The sequence below is a fragment of the Chaetodon auriga genome, chromosome 8 (genome assembly GCF_051107435.1).
Source record: "Chaetodon auriga isolate fChaAug3 chromosome 8, fChaAug3.hap1, whole genome shotgun sequence".
In the NCBI taxonomy this organism is placed as follows: Eukaryota; Metazoa; Chordata; class Actinopteri; order Chaetodontiformes; family Chaetodontidae; genus Chaetodon; species Chaetodon auriga.
The window spans coordinates 4279241-4302566 of NC_135081.1; the positions used below are offsets into that span (position 1 = coordinate 4279241).

General features: G+C 42.1%; 1 protein-coding gene across 3 annotated transcripts in view; it reads left to right on the forward strand.

Moving 5' to 3' along the window:
- cdk14 (cyclin dependent kinase 14) overlaps positions 1-23326 on the forward strand; it is a 170931-nt gene that overhangs the window by 29771 nt on the left and 117834 nt on the right. The window contains exons 1-2 of one of the 3 annotated variants that reach the window (XM_076736409.1): positions 8384-8647; positions 22436-22681. In XM_076736409.1, the coding sequence (XP_076592524.1) occupies positions 22451-22681 (231 nt within the window). In that variant the 5' untranslated portion in view covers positions 8384-8647; positions 22436-22450. Of the gene's footprint in view, positions 1-8383; positions 8648-22435; positions 22682-23326 lie in introns of those variants that run through there. The other 2 variants (XM_076736410.1, XM_076736408.1) reach the window with 2 other exon arrangements.

The following is a 23326-nucleotide window of genomic DNA, read 5'->3' on the forward strand; positions in this document are numbered from 1 at the left end:
AAAGACCCCTGTAAATACTATTACTTTGATTAATCTACAATGCTGTCAATACAAGCCATCCAACCACAGCATCTGCAGAGGTCTGTCAGCCTTATAGGGTTTTGTCTGACTTGTCATCAGGCATGCAGGCTTGGTGATCACTCGTTGACTCTTAAGTTTGCTCTGTTTTGTTACACTGCAACCACTGTTAGTGACCAGGCTGCAGTAATCTGTGAGTTCAGTGTGAGTGATGTGAACTATGTTGTCTGACATGCCCTGCAAATAGCACACACTACTGGACAGCCTCGTAGGCTTTTCCATGTTTGATGTCACAGATGGAAAGTGATGGAAGCAGTTGAGTGAAAAAAGTGTTGAGAGACCTTGAGAAAGTGGTTCAAACCCTGCAAACTCTCACATCACTGCATACCTGGCCAATAGCTGCGTCGACTGGGTGTGATTGTCAGATATTGCGCTTCGTAAAAAGTCATAGAAATTGTCAATTCAGCCATTGATAGGGGGATTCTCAGATGGTCTTTGATAAACTGACAAGCACTTTATTTTAAGAGGGACATTTTACAGTATAATGTAGAGTGATGAGGACTTTGAGCTATGCCGCAGTATGCTATATGCCAAGAAGGTAACATACTCCCTCACCGTCAGCACCCTTGCAGCCCTCTGCCTGGTTTGTGTGTCGTGTTGGCTGACTGTTAGAGTTTATTCAATGAATGTCTTGAGGATGAATAAGAAGCAGATATGCAAAGAACCCTATTTAAAATATCTGTCTTGTACATAATGCAGAAGATATTTATTGTCACTCCAGTTGTTCAGTTAAACTCTTGTGAAATTCTTTGGCTGGATGGCTCTCAGATCATTATGCATCAATTTATCCAAGGTCTTTGAAGGCTCATTTCACCAACCTGTAGGAGACTCATTGCCATCTGCTGGCCAAGCTGAGCCTTAATCCTGCCTACACTTTGTGTCAATGTGTCACCATTTATAGCACTGACAACCAGCCAGTAAACACACGCCAGCCCTTTACATTCGTCTCATCCAGAGCAGCTCTTGCCATTATCTCAGCGCAGAGCTCACATGCCTGACAGTGATGCCTTTAGACAACAATCTGCTTGACTGATTTCCACAATGAAGGCTGTGTGAGACATTTTTGTTAGCGTCAGTGCCCCCGCAGCCAAGTCTTCTCCTTTACTTAAGTCTTAAAAGCTGCAAGGGTATGTGAAGTGAAGAGTCAAGCCAAGGTCAATCCAGCTTTAGATGTCACACTTTTACAGCTCCATCCACTTTTTAGACTTTGGCACTTTCTGCAGGTTTGCTACAGTAAAATGCAAGTGCTAATCTGAGGGCCTGGAGCAGTGTTCTTAGTGATGAATAGGGATTATAGCGCTTCTTTAAATTCTGCAGCAGCTCTGTCTGTTTCATGTGCTTGTGTTGTATCATCCTGCTGATTTGCATTCTGATGCTCGTCAGCAGCACAAAGCTGCAGTTTATCCCTCATGGCGAGCAAACAGCAGACTGATGAGCTGTTTGACCACCACTATGAAGAAGTAATTGTCTGAAGGCTCATCCCCTCAGGCCAACCTATTGTTTTATGAATTAGTCTTAAATTAATTGCAACACTGAGCTCAGGAGACAAAATGTTTTCCAATAAGCAGTTTTATTTGAGAGTCGTTGTGTGTGTGTGTGTGTGTGTGTGTGTGTGTGTGTGTGTATGTGTATGTGTATGTGTATGTGTTTGTGATTTGGTCTGCTCTTCTATTGATCTGCAGGGCCCAGAGGTGGCGGGCAGCATTGAACACACTGCAGAATAACAATGACAGAGTGATGGAGGGGCAACATGGAGGCTCGCTTTCTTCTGGAGAAAAGCCAGAGGCATCAGCAGGATCCTAAATCCTAATACAGACAGTGGGAGGGAAGGGCAGCGCACAGATGTGCTATCTGAGTTGAAGGGGAAATTAGGCCAGGCACGGGTGTGAATATCACTGAACATTTGTCCACATGCACAAGCACACATGCGCACATAAACACACACAGACACAGAAACCTATATAAACAGCTGGAGTGTTCAGAACGGCAGCTGGGTGCTTCATCCTCTCTAGGTCATTCAGTTCTCCGTCATGGCCAGCGTTAAGTGGATATGGTGCTTCTGCGGCATTATTCGCTTTTGTCCTTGTCAATCGATTGGCACTTTTCTCCGAGAGGTATGTGCCAGTTTGTTGTGTTTGGGCTTTATTTAATGGACAAGGAGGAGTCAAGGTCAACATCAGGCCGAAACTCCCTCCCACATATTCTCTGTGGCTGTACAGAGCTCACTCTTAAGGAATCTGACAAAATGCATAATGTGTGTGTGTGTCCATGCAGGGTGTATGGCCAATTACACCATGCAGGCAGCGTGAGGTAGGATTCAGCTCCGAGTGTGAACACACTGGGCTCATTTTAATAGCCACCTGAGGCGGACCCTGCCGCCCTGATATCACTGTGGACTTTTCCTGTTCAGGTTTAACTATGATATCCAGCTTCTCTGGTAGTTTCTGTCTGACCTTGTTGGCCAAGCACAAGGTTGATGGTAACTCAGTGAACAGCTTCCTAATGAACGTGTGAACATACAGCCAGTGTTCATGTGACATGATTTTCCCCAGAAATTTCCTCTGAAGTTGGTTTAAAGTCAAAGTAAAAATATTATTATATAAATATTTTAGTTCTTTCTTTTTTGGATGTCGTCTTGCTCTTGAAGTAGGACTGTATGTTGGCATCTATCAGATTATGTGCTTGTGTTGAAATATAAAGGCTGTTTGCGAACTATATAGTGAAATTTACACACTGTATGGTGACCCCAAAGATCCCCACCACAGAAACCAAAAAAGCAGTGTAAATAGCATGTCCACTGCCTTCTGCTGCTACTACTACTATTGATAATTCATCTATAAAGTGCAATAAAATGTGTTGCATTTGGTATCTCTTTGGTTTTAAAATGTAAAGGCTCTGCACAGCCCTCACAGGTGTTCTACTTACTCTGATGATTAGATCTCTGCTTAGGTTAAAGTTGGACAGACCTAAACTGGGAATTTGGGTTACATAGTCTTACTGACACTTACTGGACATGAGCCATAGTTAATGTCATGAGCTACACCTGCACATTTTCCTGCCCATGCCCATGACATGTCAACACGGCAGTGAAACAGGGGTTATCTGGTGACGGGAGAGAGAAAGAAATGTGCATCCAGAACAATATATACACACCCAGGCAGTCCTCGGTCTAATTACACACAATTAAGAAAAACACTGGTGTGTAAAAACATAACAATGTAGATTTAGTCAAAAACAAAGTTTTGATGGTCAGAGATTGGTTGGAAAGGACGCATTTATCAACCTCAAGGGCCAGCATACAAGTCTGTTTACAGTGCACCAAACTAACTGTGGGTTAGTTATGTTGTTTTTATAAAGAAGAAAGTCAGTCATTTCCATCAAACTGTGAGCAGATAACCTCAAGTTTCTATCAGTGGCATAAATTTACAATCAGTAACACACAGTAATCAGTACAGAGTCTACACAGTGTCAAAAATGGGGGCTTGATAAATGAAAATGTTAAGGATTAAAGAACTGAGTGTGTCCAGGTGATTTGGGTTGTGATTTACCAGAGTATGGGGAGAACAATGGCATGGGTGTGAGCTCAGGACCAGATTAAAATCAACTGGCACATGTAATATTCAGACTCACCCCACCTTCCCAAGAGAAGACAATCCTGTCTGAATGAGGCTATTCTGAGTGAAACCTCCCACCCAATATGCATTTTCAGTTGGCTGCATGACTACATTAAATGGAAAAAAGTTTATATAGTGTGTCTTTTTGGTGTCTTAAGAAGCTTTTGAATCTGAAAAACGGGCTCGTGGCACGTGTTTGGACCTACAGGTGGGCTGGACAGCAGAGTGATGTTGGGATATCCAGGTCAGAGAAATTCATCATTTATTTGAGGTCATGGATGTGGATCAGGAGTTAGCCTCTGTGATCATGTGACTCAGCTGAATCAATCCTATTATAAAGCTGATGAATTCACAGCACAAAAGCCCTGTGATGACAGAAGAGCCAGCCGAGACTTCGCCGGTCTGTTGCTCATTTTAGTTTTAAATGATGTACATTCAACTTGAGGCGCAGTGTCAAAGTGTTCAAAGAGTCCTTATCTGGTATTCCTCATTCTGTCACCATGATATGTTTTATACAGACTGGAAGACACATGAATGTGATTTTTATGGTGTGATTTGAGATTTTGAAAAAAAAAAAAAAAAATTCAAAAATAAAATAAATGAAATACTTTGACAGGACAAGGAAGTATTCAGGAGCGTTTTGCAGGAACCTTTCATTCATGCTAAAAATGCTACATTTAGAGAGAGAGACTGAAAAATACTGAAAAATGAAATAAAAATCTTGCAATCATTTATACAAGCATTTTGTTGAGTTTGGTTACCGTATAGCACTAAAATGCAGTAACTAGGAAAAACTGAATAAAAACTTTATTGTGGCTCGATATATAGAAGTTTTAAATAAAGAATAAAATAAATGCAGTTAGCAGTAATGGAAAGGCTAGAATATGCAAAAATGGCATGTTCAATCATTCACACTGATCCATCTTCTAGTATTTAACCATAGACAATAGCTTCAGAACAACAGCATCAGATTCCAAACAGTCACATCACTTAAAGCAATAAAGTCCTTTCGATCAGTCAGGTCACAGCAGACACGAGGACATGAGCAAATATCCAGCTCAGAGAAAGGCCCGTCACTGTTCTATCACATCTGCTCCATTTCTGAGCTGTGGGTTACCAGCATCAAGGACCAAATTCCAACACAATTAGCCTTTGATGGATAAATCAATGCGTCTCCTGCCATGCTGGCCACGTTTTAATGAGACAACATCTCAGTGGTCGGATTCTGTGTGGCCTGTGGCCAGACTGTTTGCACATATTCTCTTCAGTACCCGGCTCAAACACTTTTGGTCCTCGCTAATATAACTAAAAAATACAAATGAAATATACCCACCAGAAGTGTATGTTGTGTGGAAGAATATGCTTTGATTACATACATATAGTACCTGATTCCACCCTCATGCTAAATGATGTTCACAGATCTGACTGTTGGTGTTTGCAATCAGAAGGTCACTGTTCTAAAAGTATTTGTTATAGTAATGAAGTAAAGCTAGAATGAAACTCAGACTCACTCTCTCCTTTTCACCGCCTCCATGTTTGTTAATTGGGTTTTCTCACAGTGTGCATTTGCTTGTCATTGCAGTGCAGTTCAGGAGCCAACTCTGTCATCTCAGACTTCACAGCTTTTCAAAAGCACATTAAAGCACCGTACATCAACAGCAGACCTCCAACGCTAAATTGATCATTTGCATCGCCAAACAATGTTGTTTTCACAATATACAGCACACATAGTGTGATGGATGGCAAAGCGCAAGCAAGTTTCAAGCCTCTGCAGGTTGCTTTTAATGTACCGTAATTGGAAAACAATGGCTCCCTCAAAGATAGGAAAAAAAAAATACTTAGCAACAGCTAATAACAGTTATATATGTTTTTCCCCCTCTCTCGTCTTAATACTAAGCTAAGCTAACAGTTCCTGGCTCCAGCCTCATGTTTACCATACAGACATTAGAGTAGCATCAATCTTCTCATTTAATTCTCAACAAGAAAAAACGTATTTTAATGATTGTATCTCGCAAAGTGTCAAACTATTTTTGTAAGCAAAGAACAGCTACTCTTTTTATGTTTTCTTTAATATTTGGATTATATATTCTCTATTTAATAAATGATATCTCGTGCTTGGCCAAAAGTGCACTTACACCCAAACGTTACAATGAACATGTCTGTCATTCCAAAACCATGGGCATTAATGTGCTGCTCTAACAGCCTCCACTCTCCTGGCTCCAGGCTTTCAGTAGATCTTGGCCTTGATAAGGTCTGGCTCACAGTTTGCCTTCCAGGTGATCTCAAAGGTGGTGGATGGGGTAGAGGTCAGGACCCTGTGCAGGCTACTTCCAAAAAGCATTTTTTCATGGCCTTGGCTTTGTGCATGGGGGCATTATCATGCTGAAACAGGACAGGGACAAACCCCGACTGTTGCTACTGTTGCTATATAGTATATTTCACATTTAGATTTGGAAGCCCTTCTTACACATACTAAAAAGTACTGACAGTGGGTTGGGTAGTATATATGTAGTATGTGAAATGAATACTTTCATTTTAAGTGTATTTTCGAGCCTGGTTTGTCCTGGTTGGTGTGTCCTGTAACTTCTCTGCCTCCTCCAGTTCTCATTCTCTGCTCATCACACATCGAGACTGTTCATTGTCTCTCTGCCCTGTCTCACCTCTTCACTCCTAAGCACCCCCAGTCACCCCAGTGGCTGTATGCTGTGTGTGTGTGTGTGTGTGTGTGTGTGTGTGTGTTTTATCTGCTTCCGGACCAGAGTTGGTAGGGTATTGAATAATGAATGGACCCCCCCCCCCACACACACACACACACACACTCACACACTCACACACACACACACACACACACACACACCCACACACCCACACACACACACTATTCTGCACACATTTGAACCCTATATGTGTGTTTGTGTTTGTGTGTGTGTGTGTATGTTGACAGGGTTAAATCCTGTTAAAATGCAAATAATCTCCTCTGCAGCTTTCATGGTTTGAACTGATTGCTGTCTGCCGTGGCTTGGAAATCGACTCCGGTTTAGATCCAATCGGAGCCATCATATTGTGAATTTCACACCTTCCTGCCTCACTACAACGTAATAGACATGGTGTGGTTCCTGTAGCAACAAGCCTGTCAGTCAAGGTCATCCATGACAGAGAGAAAGAGGGAGCAAGGGAAAACAGGGCGGAGAGTGAGACTGAGTGAGAATGTGAACAAAGGAAAAGTCTCCTCTATCTGATGATTTGTATTTTGTAGCGTGACGGAGCGTGACATGATTTGGGAGGCAGCTTCTTCTCTGTGGGGACTGAAAATACTGATGAATTGAGGAAAGAGGTTATGGACGTGTACTCAAAATACACACTGGCACACACATTGCTGCCACACTACTCTTACAACCAGTTATATTTGAAATTATCATTATTGACATCCTAATTTTTCTGTCTCTATTTTCTGTCTCTATTGCACTCCTTGCTGTGGGGCATTTGAACTACTACCTCCCCATGTTTATTCATCTTCACCTAGTAGTTGTTTGAATAAATGCCATTGACAGAACAAAAAAAAAAAAAAAAAAAACTGATGCAGGATAAACCACTTGTTTTCTCTCTGCAGTGCTGCTGATCTGCAAAAGTCTCTGTTAAACATACTGGTGGCAAATATTTCAGTGCATCTGTAATGGATGCAGACTTTCATGGTGATAGGAGACAGGTGATGGTGTAAAAGGACAGTCGATGGGCTGGCCATAAGTGGGATCACTGTAGTAGCATAGTGGTATGTATTATTAAGATAACACCATGAAAAGCAGCATCAACAGGACAACCCAGTGTGTCAATGTTTGCATGTCAGAGGAACGTGTGGTGGAGTTCATAAGTGGTTGTGTGCCCGATTAAGTACTTTATACTATAAATTAACCAAGTATATTCTCATGGTAAAGTTTTGGCACATATCATGGTCATTTGATGTATGTCTGAATCAAAGGATTGGCAGATGGAGTCAATGATCCCCAGTTTTTTGTAGATTATGATATTACTCACTGGATTGAGGAGGCAGTGAAATGTGCTATGTGATATTAAGTTGATCTTTCACAGCCTACAGTGCATGTACCGTTTCTGTATGTGTGCAGGTGTAATGAATCTCTCTTGGAGTTGCTTGAAGGTCATGAGCAAGTTTCTAAAGAGGTGCTGCAAGGTATTACTCCTCTCTCCTGCCATATTGGGCAAAACACATTTCTACTGATAAGCAACATGACGGCATTGCAAAGTTAGGTTATGAATTGAATGAATATATTCTTTGTTCTCTTAATGATAGCATGCTAGAGCAATGTTCAATGCTTTTGGCCAGCCGTACACCCAGGTGTCACATTTCATCTGAGGTGCTGCAGCCCGGTGAGGCAGATAAAAAGGAACCCAGCCCAATGCAGCTCATCTTCATGTAGCTTAGCTCAGATTCACACTCATTCATGTCGGGGCAGCATCACTGTAGCCTCAGCCACTAGCTGCTGCTGCTGCTGCTGCTGCAGACACTGTTTGCTTCCTTAAACTCCTCTGGGCTGTACCATCTCAGCTGAGCGGGGGTCCTCTAGGGTTTCAGGATGTCTTCACAAGCAGACTTTTTTTCCTCCCATCTGCTGCATCGCACCCATTCCCAACCCCCCCGCACCCTCCTCCCCCCGTCCCTCATGATCCGCGAGCTCACAGTCTCTCAGGGCTGTTGGCCAGAAACAACGCAGCCTCCTAATACCCTCCGCCGCCTCAGATTTCACTCCCCCCTCTGCTTATAGTACAATCTCATCATTTCCAGCTTGCGAAGGGAGCGGAAGAGAGGGAAGACAGAGAGAGAGTCAGAGAGAGAGGGAGGGAGGGAGATGTTTTGAGCTGGTTTGCAGGGAGAGAGATTGGCCTGAATGCGTTCTGTCTGCTCTTTAGAGGCATCCAGGTGAGCTGTTTCCTCCTGGAAGGTAAGAAGAAGACTGAGATTGGTGCTTATTTTGTCCTGCATCCATTGTCATTACCCACCCACCCCCTTCTTCCCTCGTTTCGGATACATCGCTTCTGTTAATGTGTGTGTGTGTGGTTGAGCATGAATAGTATTCCCCAGACAGCACACACACGTAATACTGTACGAGGCAATGTGCAGATGTGTAGGCATGTCGGCATATGTGCATTTGTAGGGCAGATTTGGATGATAGATATGTACATGCATGGTGTATCTACGAGTGTGTGTGGTGGGAGGTTTCTTTTGGGGGGGTGGGGGGTGGGGGGTAATGAGCTGTCATGCTAGCATGACAGGTTGAAAGTGAATGACCCACCTGAGTTTCAGTGCATCTCAATGGTAAGGATGTGACGAGAGACTCTGAGGAGAGGAAGGAAGTAGCGGGAAAAGGTAGAAGGCAGTGTGTGTGTGTGTGTTTCTGTTTAGCTTTATCTGCAGTTTTTGCAACAAAGTCTCAGTGCTGCCTGATGCCTGAAACAACGTCAGCAGTGTCAGACCCCCACTCCCTCTCCACCAACACCACCACTACCGCCAGTCCCCTCTGTGCTAATAGGTAGCATTTCCGTTGTGGTGATGAAATGGGTGCTGATGTTTACTGGTCTAATGGACGGGATGCTCTGCTGCAGCATTTTTCTGCTCACTCTACAATATGTCGTTCCACTTCAGGCAAATTTGCAATACGCTCGGCTTTTCTGCGCCCAGAGGGATGGAATGTGGGCACTGTAGGGAGGACGAGGAAGAGGGACAGGCACAGGCCATTTACCATCTGTGGCACTGTCTCGTGGACGCGTAGCGAGGCTTTCTGTAGGGCCATATGCAGCTCCTTTGGAAGACAGCAGGCCTGGCTGTTAGGAAAGAGAGAGAGAGAGGGAGACTACGGAAGAAAGGCTGAAACTGGAAGAGTGGAGTATCAGAGTGTCATGTGTTTGAGAGAGGATAAGTGTTGTCAGGATACAGGGCCAAATCTAGAGTAGTGTCCTCTTAACAGAAGCATCAAAGGCTCTTTTTTGGCAGAGCTTCAAATCCAAAGCTTTTATTCAGTATATGCAAGAAATAAATGTAACCAAAGCTTTTCTTCTTCTGTGTTTTTACCACTTAATTCATTTTATTTAGTCTTAGAGGTATATTGTTTTGAGGTTGCTATCAAATCTGTAACCTTGCACTGCCTGCTCACAATTCTCGCTTCTTGCATTGTGGCATGGCAAAGCTCAGGAATCATTTGTGTGGGACAGATGCCATTGGCTTTACAATGAATAAGTGACAGTTCTTATCTTCAAGGGTTCAGTGTGCTTTGAACAAACTAGGTCGTGCTAAGTGTTGTCTGACCATGTCTAAAGGCAAAAGTGTTTATATCTGTTCCAAATGGCAAAACCCTACCGTCATTGTCTCCTCCTGCCTGCCTCCCACTGTCTCCCTGATCTCTCCATGATTTCTCCAAGAACTCTGTCTCTTTTGTGAATCTTTGTAGGCTTGATGTGATGACCAACACCAGTGGCGATAAGGGTACAGAATTCTGGACGGTCTCTCCTGGACAGTGATAGTGTTGCGGTGTTGAAAGGGGGCTGCTTGAAAGACAAGATCAAACCCTGCCTACTTTCACAGCTCCATACACATGCCCAACTGCTGCTTAAAGCAGTGCTGTGATCATTGGACAGTCTGTTTTGGAAAATGATGTTCCGCCATTGGAACGGGGGTTTCAGATGCTCTTTGACAATCTAACAAGCACTTTCTTTGAAACATACCAATGCCTTCACTTCATGGCTTCACTTACTGACATCAATACCCCGTCGTCAATCTCGAAAACACTGGTTTTCTAAAAAACATTGTAATTTTTTGGTAAAGAACACATTTTGAATACATCTATGGAATAAGGGGCCATTCAGTTGAAGAATCATGTTTCATTTCATGTCTAGAACACCTAGTTTTAATAGTTGTTCATGTGATCAGGACCCTTGACCCTTAAATGTGCCTGTCTGCAATGCAGGAACTTTTTCAGGAGCCCAGTAACCATTTCAGGAACTCTGGACCTTTACCTGCATTTAGATCAGAAGAGCCAGGGACTAAATTAAGATTCTTGGCAATAGTTTCTAGTGTCATAAAAGTCCCTGCTCTGGAGGAAGTACTTTTTAATGGTTTGTGAACTATTGGGCAGACTTTTCCATCTAACTCTAATCTGTGACTCAAAGCTGTGAGCAGTTTATCCAAAGGTGCCTAGACCCACTGAGTTACACATACCCATAGTTGACTGATCCAGTCCAGTTTCAGTCTCGAACTCAAACAATTCCAGGGGACGTTCTCTACACTGAAAAACATTCAAACTGAGCTCTGGGATGTAGGCTGGCTTCATGTGCCTGCATACAGGCAGGAGATAGTTGAAAGCAAAGGTTATCTTCCTCAGTATGCATATCACCTATTTGTTTTTATCTTGTCCTCAATGTAGTGCACCCTCCAAGGCCTGTTTTGCTTGTCTCATGTAGAGGTTACTACTGGAATACTTCAGCATCAAATAAATCCAGAACTTCTCTGCTGGTTCCTAGAAGCAGAGGCCAGGATGGAGAGCATCCCTCTGGTGGAAGACCTGCAGGCCTCTGACAGCAGACACAATGCTTTTATTCAGATGCATTTCCCCAGAGTGGAGTCGATGGTACACTGTGTGATTCATATCAAGTGCCTGCAAAATGCTTAAGTGGCTCTTGTCCTAATGAGTCAGCAGTGAATGCCCAATTAGACCTGAAATCCTCACAGTTAATGCTATATTGTTATACTGATTTCATGTGGACAATGAAAATTCTGAACAGGAGACATGAGTCAGACTTTTTTTCACCAACAGCACTACACAGAACTACATCCTAATGGTTGTCAAAATATGTATTTATTGGATGGCAGCGTTGGTCTGCCCAGACTGATATGGTTCCGCGAAGAGGTATGGAGATCCTCTGACCTTTCATTTAGCACGACCATGATGTTGACATTTTTATTATTAATTTATTTTTAAAATGCAAACTAACTACGGGATGGATTGGAATGAAATTTGGTAGAGTCATTCATACTTCCCAGAATATCAGTTGCAATAACTTAGGTGGTCCCCTGACATTTCCTCTGTCAAAATTCAATGTGTCCAATACTACTTTTCAGAATTTGAGATTTGTGGGAAATTATCATACAGGAAGTGTCTTATACAAAGACACCGTCAATTTGCATTATTGGCCATTATTTTCGTAATCTGTTTCCTGTGAGTCACCCAGCCTCATGGAATTGCAATACTAAATCACTGGACTGCACCTTTAATCATATATAAGTGTATACGTGTGAATGATTAGGAAATACATTGTATACTTGCATGTGTTGCTAACAATCTTTAATTAGGGAGCTAACATCAATAAATGCAAGTATGACAATGATGAATAGTTTGGCAGATGGCAAATTAAATCTGTTGTGTTGTGTGTATGTTTTGTTGTCATGTTTCCTATCTGGACTGAATATGTATATTTATATATGTTACTGTGAAAAGCTAAGCAAGTAACTGATTTCCAAACAGCAAGATATAAGCAAGATTACTTTTTTATTCGCATTTACAGTTTCCAAATATCAAAAAAAGGAAAAAACCCAAAGCAAAAGTTTCTGCACCCGGCATGGTCAGTAATTAGTAACAGCCCCTTTCAACAGGCTTCTTGTTCTGTGAGATTATTCCAAACATACCTTTGCTCATTGTGGTCAAAAAGTTCTATTTTAAGTTCATCGGTTCACAGGACTTGTTTCCAAAAATGCATCAGGCTTGTTCCTTTGCTAACGTCTGACACTGAATTTAGTGGTGAGGACATGGAAAGGTTTGTGCACTGTTTTACTGTGCATTTGCTGCACAGTAAAACAGTGCACCACCACTCAGAGTCTGCTAAATCTTCCTGAAAGGTCTGATTTGCCTTTCCAGTAATCCAATGAGCAGTTCTCTCCAAGTTTTCTTGGTCTTCCAAACCTCAGCTTGACCTCGACTGTTCCTCTTAACTGCCATTTCTTAATTACGTTATGAACTGAGAAAAAATCTGAAAATGTTTTGCTGTCTTCAAATTGCCTTCTCCTGCTTTGTAAAGTGCTAGGTAATGGCTTCAAAGAGCCCATGGCTACTGATGTTGGGACAAGGTTTGAGGAGTTACAGCAATTTCCATCACTTGGCCTTTCTTAGCCATAATTGTACAAGCCATACCCCTAACAAGCTCTTTGAGGTCTGAGACTTTGATAAAAGTTATTTGAGAGTTCAAATCTCAAACATTTGCATGGTGCTTCTTTCCTTTGATTCCCTCTTGTGATTTTTGTGTCCTACCAGTAGAGAAGTTTTAAATTCCAACTTTGGAAAGAAACACAGCATGGAATCAGACTCAGCTCAGCTGAAAATGAATATTCAGAGCAGCATTTGTCTTTGGGAAGGAATGAGAAACTTCCCACCAGCAGTTCTGCATTTTAACAAAGTGAATAGTCTCTCTGTTTAGTGAAGTATTTTCATTATATTACTGCACCTCTGGCTCAGGTTTCACAGCCTTATATGACAGTGTTTTTGAAGATGAATGAGGGTAGAGGTTGCCAGATCTGGAAAAAAGAGAAGTTGGTGGGGTGGAGGCTTAAGTAAGGAGCTGGCCCCATCACAGCCATTCTCCTCAGTGACTGTGCCTTCTCCAGAAACCATAACAGCTGGGAAGCCAGCCAATTTAGTCATTTATATGTCGACGCTTTCTATTCTCTAGAGTCCCAATCAAAGGCAATGGCCGGCTGTACTAATCAGGAGGTAGAAGGCTGAGTCACTAACTGGCCAGAACATTTCCTCCCCCAAGAAGTCTGCTGGACCTCAGAAACCTCCTTCACTCTGCTGAAAGAAGCTGGTTGGCTGGCACTTGTCACTGAGTTTGAATGGTGAAGCTTTTTTAGAGTTAGAGATGCAGATATGGTTGGGAACAATTTGTAAGGCATCATAAGGAGCTGAACAAGGCAGGAAGTGCTGTTGATGTTTGATAATTAAATTGTCAGAGAGTGGTTACATACCCTTCGTAATTGGAAAAGAAAACTTGATTGATAGGTGTTATAGCCAAATTTGGGTTTTCTAGATCTAATGACAAAATGGCAGTATGCACTGCACCCAAGATTTGTTGTTTGTCTGTCCTGTTAATGTCAAGTGTGCCAGTCTCTCCAATATGTAAATGATGCAGCATCCTGGTCGTATACTACTTTCTATGCTTTTTCCTTTACTTTGAGTTGACAATATCACATAGATCTATAATTTCAGGACTGTGTTCTGGTTTCTGCAATGGTGATGTAGGTATTTAATTCTGTAATGAGCCGCTATCTGGGACATCAGCTGGCTGTTGGGATGTTTCATTGCACCACATATGTTAATTAAGACGCTCATCACAATATCTTAAGGCTGGTGTTCAAAATGAGCCACAGCAGCAAAGTAACAGTTACATGTTTTATTTTGCTGGTGCACTTAATGAGAGTGAGTTGCAGGGAAAGTCACATTGGCTTTGACAGGAGGCCAGCAGAACTCAAGGATATGGGAAAGTAGGTTGGTCTGTGCCAAAAATGAAATTACAATATTTCATCACAGAATAGCTCCTAAAATATGAAAACTCACACATTAATCCTATTCATATGTATCTGTGTGGAGACAAAACTACTCATCACAATCAGTCATGGTCATTAGCTTCCCTAACCCCAAAGGCCAAGGTATAGGAATGAATGTGTTGTCTAAATGCCAAAGGTGGGGTGTAAAGCCTGCCATCATCGTTTGGGTGTATAACACAGTATAAAGACAGTCTCCCTCAGAGACATTCATGATGTTCCATACCAAAACTGACGACAGAGTAGATGTGCGAAGAATGAAAAAATAGCACTTGAGAGAGAGGTGAAGAGTGAAGACAAGAAATAACTCTCCTTTTCTTCTCCAAGACCCAATTTCAAAAGTAGGAACGGGATGAGAGGAGTGGGTTTCAGACGCTGTTCAATGATCCAACAGGAATTGAATTTGAAGCAAACTTATTCCGTAAGGATCGAGGGACCATTATGGTGTACAAGGCTGAGGTACCACTAGTGCTAGCTGGTTAGGCTACACAGTGCTTACTGTGCTTAGACACCCACAGGGAATTCTCACTTGACTCTGCAGTTTTCTTCAGCTCTTTACAGCATTTTAACATCTTTTAGCCAGTTGTTTACAGCCTGCAAATTTACTCTTTTGGTTTGCTCTCACTGCTGTCCAGCAGTGGCTGCTTTGCACCAAATGACAGACAGATAAAGTTAGAGACTAGCTGCTGCACATGAAGTCAATGGCAATAAGTGGTCAGAGATGGACCAGATATGACACTTACTGAAATGTCACCAAGCTGACATGTCAGCTGACCCCTCAATCAGATCTTCTCCTGTTAAACTGTGAGTCAGTTCATCATTCCTTTCCGTTCATCCATCTCTAGTTCATATCACTGTCAGCAGGCAGTGCCCAATGCATCATACAAGAAGCTGCTGTTTGAGTAGGCACTAGCTATATTAATAAGTGAATTTATGGAGTTTATTTATATAACACTTCCTTTACAGACATCACAAAAACATTCATAAAAGAAGAAAAACAAAAGAGCAAATAAGAGACAGTGCAACAAACAATAAAAGAAGACAACCAGTTAAAATCAAGAAGCAGAAACAAAAAGTTTAAACAACTGGATCTTAATCTGCTTTTTAAAGGTGTCAAGAGTGTCCAAAAATAATTAAGTTCAATAAGGGAGAGTTCCAAAGTGTAGGAGCTACAACTTCAAAAGCACTGTCTCCTTTTGTTTTGAGCCTGGAGTGAGGAACAGCCAACTGTGATCAGAGGACCTCAGATTCCTTCTGGTATTATACGGCTGCACTAGCTCTTTAATGTAGGCAGGTGCCTGACCACACAACGCTCTAAACGTAATTACAGAAATCTTCAACTGGAGTGTAAAGATATCAGGATTGGTGTTACATGTGACCTTTTGGAAGCCTTCGTCTGAAGCTTAGACTACTAAGATAGGTGAAATGGGAGTTGAAGATGTGAGGAAATAAATACATGTTTAATCATCTCCATCACAGCTCTGGGCACAATGGGCCTGAGTTTAGCAATGTTTCTCAGCTGGTGGAAAAAATGGACATGCTGGTCAAGACCGAAAGCCTAGTCCATAGAAACGCCCAGATTATGGAGAGTAGATTTAACAGAAGATGTGAAAGAGACAAGATTTTCCATCGCCTTCGAGACAGCGCTGTGTGGAGCAGAAAGATGAACTTCTCTTTTGGCAGTGTTTAACTTTAGACAATTATATGCCATCCAATCGCTCATATAATTAAGGCAATTCAGTAGAGTTTGGAAACATTTTGAAGCTTAAATGTATAATTGAATATTGTCTGCATAATGATGGTAGGACGCACCTTTAAAATTGCTTATTATCAGCCCAAAAGGAAGAAAGTACAGTGCAAACAGCATTGGGCCAATGATAGAACCTTGGGGAACACCACAAAGAGGTTCAGTTGATTAGGAATAATTATCAACTATAAGTGAAAACGTCCTGTCTAACAGGTTCAAGGAGAACTAAGTCAAACTAATCCTGAGACAGTCACTCACCGACAGCCTTAAATCCTCAATCAGAATACAGTTGTAGGATTTTTTAGCCAGGAATGCCAATGTATTGTCATTTATTTTACCAACAAAGGAGAAAATTTTGTTGTAACAACTGCTGCAACTGAAGACATAGGAACAGCAGTTGATGAGAGAAGATGTTACTGAAGGTGACCAACAGGAGTTTGGGATAACCTCAACTATCTGGTACAAGGTTAGAAAAGTATGTAGCTCTGGCATTCTTAACCATGGTACTGAAATCAGCTGGACGTTGTTTTACATACTGATGGTGAACTTGTAGATGGAAAGATGTCTTCAAACGCTAAATTCTACAACGGGTTCTTTTAAAGGAGCAAATTAGCATGTACACACATACACACATACACACGCGCGCGCACACACACACACACACACACACACACACACACACACACACACACACACACGTGCAATTCTGAAACAAAGATGCTGAAACAAAGGCTTGTGCTCTCCAGACAGTGTGGATGGGAGGAGGATGAGGTGTTTTTTCCAGTCTGTCCTCTGGTGTATCGTCTCACTATCGTCTTGAGCCCAGAATGATGAGCCCAGGCAAGCCGATAGCTCTGCTTTGTCTCGGTGAAATTGAAATGCGTTAACACAGTGGGTAAGCCCTGAATGTGGCCAGGTTAACTTGGCTGATAGCCGTGAGTAAGCAGAGCACATAAGTAGGCTTTATGGCTGATTGGTCTTTTATGGCTTCTGTGGTTCTTGTCATACGTCAACCTAATGTCATCAGTAACTACTCCTCTGGAGATAGTTGAATTAGCCTGGGCCTGCCCACTGTGCTACTGCCTACCTTTTCCATTACTGTATGACAACTCTAAGATAAGATAGATCTTAAATGATCCCTGTGGGGCAATGGGGTCACTGCAGCAGTACAGAATAAATTATAGATAGGAACACAATGCAGTTTATCATCATTTGTTTCAGTGTGTGCATGTTTGTGTTGGCATATCAGAGTGGCGGTGGTGGGGCAGGGGGAGGGTGTGCTACTGATTAAAGAGGCTGTCCTTCAACCAGAATCAATAAGGTGTAATTGCATCCGCGGCAGGGTTTTCCCATCTTGGCAACAGAGGAAAGCCAGATGTAGCAGGGATCCACATGTTGCCATTAACCAGTGAGCACAGCTGACCTTCCTGTCCATACACTTGACTTTAAATGCTTGCACTCTTATTTGCTGTATTTATTTTAAAATAATCTATTCAAGTAAAGCTTTAGTTTTTTCACCCTTTTATATATTGGAAATGATGGATGAGAGCAATGATCCTTCATACTGTTGATTTGTTTGTTTCTTATGCCTGTACACTGCAAGTGCATATAAATAAATCTGAGAAGACCGTACCATTTGTTTTTTGCACACGCTGATTATTTTGGCTATGTTTACACATTTAACAGTTCACCAGTACATAGAGTAACTAACAACAGAAAGAGCACAACATCTATCAGTATCCATGGTGACAAATGTTTCCTGCTTAGAGTGAAGAATTAATGCTGCGTGCCCTCAATAGCTGTTAGTTGACTTCACACGGTTTCCTTTTAGAAAGGGCCGTCTCATGCTTCCAGACATCAGCAGATCACTCTTAAGGCTGCCTTCTTTATCTCTGTGTGTTTGTGTGTCTGTGTATGTCTAGATGAACTGGATCAGCTGGAGCAGTGACAGTCTTGGCAGAGGATCATCAGTGGATAATCTGCTCTCTGCCTAAGGATGTAATATAGTAATTGCAGGCAGTGATGGCTTCACAGTAATTAATAGACAATGTTTGCCTTTAAATACTTGTTACTCACCATTCTATGTGTAAATGTGAATGAGTAATGATGGCAAGATGACGTAGTAGACTTGTGGGGGTATGGAGGCCCTGTCTGGTATTTCCATCATGGTGCTTCTGTTAGTGAAAGGTGTTGGATTAATAAGCTTGCTGCAGTGCAGTGTTGACTTGTTTCTGTAGGGAAATCCTACTACTACAGTGTACCGCATTTTAGTCTGTAGTGCCACTAATGTGGCAAAGGTTTGTGCATAGTCCTACCATGTTTCAACAAGACAATACCCCTGTGCACAAAGCCAGCCTCATAAAGAAACAGATTTCCCATTTTGATGTGGAAGAACTTGACTGGCATACAGACCTAACCCCTTTAGGATCAGCTGGAACACTGACTGTGAGGCAGCTCTTATCCCTGTAGGTGGGTTCAGCATCTGGAGAAAAGCCTCAGACCAGAACAGTGGAGGCTGAACAACACAGGTGTAATGTTTGGATGTCCGCAATGTTTGTTTGGGTGTCCACATAGTTTTATAAAAGATGGGTTGTAGAAAGCTCTGAGCAAGTGGCAAATGAAAGTAATTTAAAGTTTGGAAAATACCAACGTAAACATTTAATATATTTTTCATTACTTTTTCAAAATGGTTTGTTCCAGTTAATTCTAATAAAGCCTGATATAAGGTGGCCCATGGCATGAAATAAGGATTTTTGGCATAAAATTGCTGAATACCTCACCTTGATTCTTGATTCCTGCAGTGTGATGTTCTCAGTGCTAGCTTGTGTCTGCAGTGCGCAGCAGTGTGTGATGCTTTGGATCCACAGTGCTCACTTTCATCTCAGTTGTTTTGGAAGTGAAATGTCCCTGTCCTGTTCCTGTGAGTCTAATACAACCGCTGACAGCCAACGGGTTTTATGGCTCCTCATTTTAAACAGGTTACTTCCACATATAAAGTTCTGTGTGGATTCAGTATTGAGTATACTGGTGATCCATCAAGCCATCCATTTCTCCATTTTCCGATCCCTTCACCGATCCGTCCATCCATTTCAAGGTGCTTGTTCTGGTCAGGGTCGTGGAAACAACAAAACAACAGAGTAGCCAGTAGTCTTGTCATATCTATTCTTCGATACATACTGATTTTGAATATTTGAAAGGGTTTCATTGCACATTTTATACAGTATCGATGTGCTGATACCAGCTGCACTTTCGTCTCTGGTCCCTGACAGTGAGTTGTCCACATAGTCCCTTCTCCTCTCACTCTCTTATAGTGATGTCTTGCCCTAACCCTTTACATTTGAGGCAAGTGAACAAGGAAAAGCAAAGGATAAAAGTAAGCCCATGAGATGCTACAAAGCAGTGCTTACTAAGGAAAGAAAGAAAGAAAACAAATTTCATAAAGCACCTGAAGGACGAACACGTCAAACTTTCTAGAGAACTGTGAGATTGGTAGCAGCTCCCATCTCATCATCACTGAAGCACTGAGCAGGACGGCCCAGCAAACTGTTGATAAGTATGTTGTCCTGCTGTTGGTTCAACAGCCATTTTAATTGTCAAAGCTAAGCTCCTCAGAGGTATCAGGCAAAACAGACTATTTCAGAGAGCTTGTGAATGTAAGATTCAATAACACATTCACTGGCCACGTGGCTTGATAAATCTGGGTATTTTACCAACTTGGACACAGATCCAAAATGGAACTGGCAACTGGAATCCATCCCTGCAGCAAACACAACCTTTTCTTCCTCTTGGATCTTCCAGCTCCTCCTAGGGGCTGTCCAGCTGCTCCCTGGCCAGCTATCATATGCCTCACACACCACAAAGGAGTGCTACTCCTGCATAGCATTATTTGGGTGTTATGCTCATGACATGTTTTTGATATTTCACTCAAAACCACACAGGAAAAGTAAGGGGCCACCAAATGTCATTAGTATTCATCTTCTCTGAACCATGTGCATCTGTACAACATTTTGTGCCAATCCATGTAGTAGATGTTAATTTAAGATCAATCCTGATTCATCTACACAGAGCGGTTCATTATGCCAGTGAGTATGTTTCATAGATGTTCCCCGTGAATCTGCCAACTGCAACCAAGCACAGGTGTGTTTTTTAACGCCAGAGAACAGAAACAGCGCATCTAAGAGGGGGTATCGACACACAATGCTCAGCACATAGGCTGTTAATGAAGAAAGACCTCACGGCACAAGACCAAAGCCAGCTGGGACTGACATTCACAAAAGAAGCTTCTCAGTGAGGAATCTTCATTCATGCCAGAAGCCGTGGGAAGACTGCTTCTAGTTTTAGTGAGGCAGAGGTGGAGTATAGTTTACCTATGAACATGACGATAAAGGATACGTTTGCACTTTCTCGGAAACCTAATGCACACCGACAGGCAGGATGTCCATGTACTCCATTTGGCCAACTTAGATCATTTACATCTAAAGGGACTATCATGTGATGTCCAGTGGTAGAAAAAGCATTCAGATCCTTTACATGTGTAAAACTGGCAATACCACAGTATGAAAATGCTCTATTACAATCAAAGACCTGCATTCAGAATGTGAATTTGAAAGAATTATAAGTAAAATGTACTTAAGTGATCAAAAGTAAGCAAGTGCTCATTAGTGTTATTGGATTATTATGTCATGTGTTATACATTCAGCGTTTTAGGGTTGTAGCTGGTGGAGGCGGAGGTGATTTCAGAAACGTGTCACTCTTCATCAGGAAGTAAACCTCTGTGTATTTCTAGTTCTGAAGATCTTTGGTGACCTTTTCATTGTTTGTGCCTCTGCCTCTGATGACTCTCTGAGGTGGAGTGCCTGGAACATAAGCCTTGTTGAACACATCCTTCCCAGACACTCTCATCAAGTATTGATGTCTTGCAGTGTGATAGGTCCTAAGTGACGTTATTTGTTTTTGTTTATGTGTTAATGTGCTGTTCCAGATGATAACTACTGTCAGTGGGAATATGCGTGGAACTCAAGTTTATGACAGCTTTCCTGCCTCATTACCTCATTACCTAACTCTTCTTTTCTTTTTGCTTCTCCAGCATCTTTCTCTTGAGTTTTACCTGGCCCGTTGTGTGTGCTCATGTCCTCAGGCATATTCCTCTGTTTCTCCTTCTGTTGGAATACATCCATTTTATTTATTGCTTGAAATGTTTTGATGTATAGATGAATAGAAGTTGAAAACATTAACGTTAGCCTCAGTGGCTCAAGTGCAGAGTAGTCAACTGTATTGCCATTATTACCATTACCTACCCAGCTGTTATGACTAATGAGTACAATGCTCCTTTTCATTGATTATATCTGAATATAACAATGTTATACCACTAATGTAACATCTTAATATGTGAGCTAAACTTGTACAGAAAATTAGCCAAGTTTAGGTAAAAGACTTGTTGGGTGAGCAATATATGAATACATAAAAAAGCAAATGCATTATTTTAACTGATTATTTTCAGTTATATTTTAGTGTAGGTTTTATTGTTTTATCATAAATGTTATGATTATCTTGTCCCATGTTATAGCAGTTTGTTGTTCTTATCAGCCCATGTGGGATAGGCATATTTGTATGCCTGACACAGTAAGAAAAACATTGTCATCATTGCTTAGATCGTCATCTACCACACTATCAATCGCGTTTTGAAAAGAAGTTTCCACACACAGAAGTGAGTAACGTAGTGGGAAATGCTCTGGTGTTTCCAATGAAACCTGGCTCATGTTAAAGAACAAGCCAAAGAGCTGCAAGATGACTCCTCCTTGTGTATTAGAGTAATTAGAAGTTCTTCCTGCAGGGGAGCCCAGGCCTAAATATTTAATCTGAAGGGAGCCGTGGCAAAACATGTCATGCCGCCTGCGTCTTTTGTGTCCAATATGCACAGACTGTGGTGGAGGAGCAGCTGGTAAGGTGCTTTGTCTTGGAAAATGGATTGGGAGTGTGGAGAACTATGTTTGTGCCTGATGGGCTTGTAGGAGACAATCTGTAGCATGTCTGCACAATTGTATGGATGTGTAGATGTGTGTCAGAGATAAGGTGGAATTGTGTAAATGCAGTATGGGAACAGCAGCAGCAGCAGCAGCCGGCGGTGTGTGTGCAGCAGAGCCGACAGAGGCTGGAGCTGTTTTGATCAGAGAAAAGAGAGATGGAGATAAAAAGGCTCTCATCCGAGCTGAGAGGTAGCAGCAAGGCTCTACAGGGAGGGAAGAGACCCAGGCTGACAGAGAGATGAAAAACAGGCAGGATCTGGAAGGCGGGGGCACAGTCAGTTTTTGGCTGAACACTGGTAATCGCAGATGGATTTTTTTCTTTCATGCTCACTTTTATCTTCGTCCTCTTCCTTTCCCTCTTCCTTTTTGATAGATATGTGTCACAAAGATGTCCACACGCAGCTGCCAGGGAACAGACTCGGTCATCAAGCCCCTGGACACCATCCCTGAGGACAAGAAGGTGAGAGTGCAGCGCACGCAGAGCGGCTTTGACCCGTTCGAGAAGCCCGCCAGCCAGGTGAAGAGGGTCCACTCTGAGAACAATGCCTGCATCAACGCCAAGAGCTCATCCGCCGGCAAGGAGTCCCCCAAACTGCGTCGGCACTCCAGCCCCAGTTCTGTAAGTACACCTCTCACACACTGGAGGAGCCGGCGTGTTACTTCATTGATTCACAGTTACTGTAGAATTTGATTAGTCAATACACCAAAACATGTGTCATCCTTAACTGTCATGACACACATTGCATGTTTATAACTATACACTTGGCAACAACCATCCAAAACCCTCCACTTGATGGTGAAGTCATGGGTCAAAGTAGCAAGAAAGTATCCTTGCTGCAAAGTATCACAAACAGAAAAATTACCTAATGTCTTATCGCCAAAATGAGTCTGTCTTGCCTCTGATTGGCTGGTGCTTGCATCACCAGGTGCTGGCTGTGCAACTTTGATTGTAGCTTAGATCTATTAAAAGCTCATATTCCACATAGACTAATCATCAATTAGACAAAGCTGTCTAATCCTTAACTATGTTAAGAAGGCCTAAATCATCTGGGTAAAGCTGAAGCCAGTTTGTGTAACGTTTGAAAGACCAATTCTAACTCTTTCAGATGAAAAGTTGACATTATGAGTAAAAACATGCATCCTTGCTCAATTTAAAAAAAAAACAAAGAGGTGTTGCTGCTTGGCCTGGTATGCCTCTGGTATTACTTATGGAGACTAATGTTAGCAAACTTTAGGTAGTAGACCTGTGTGTGTAACAGTAAAC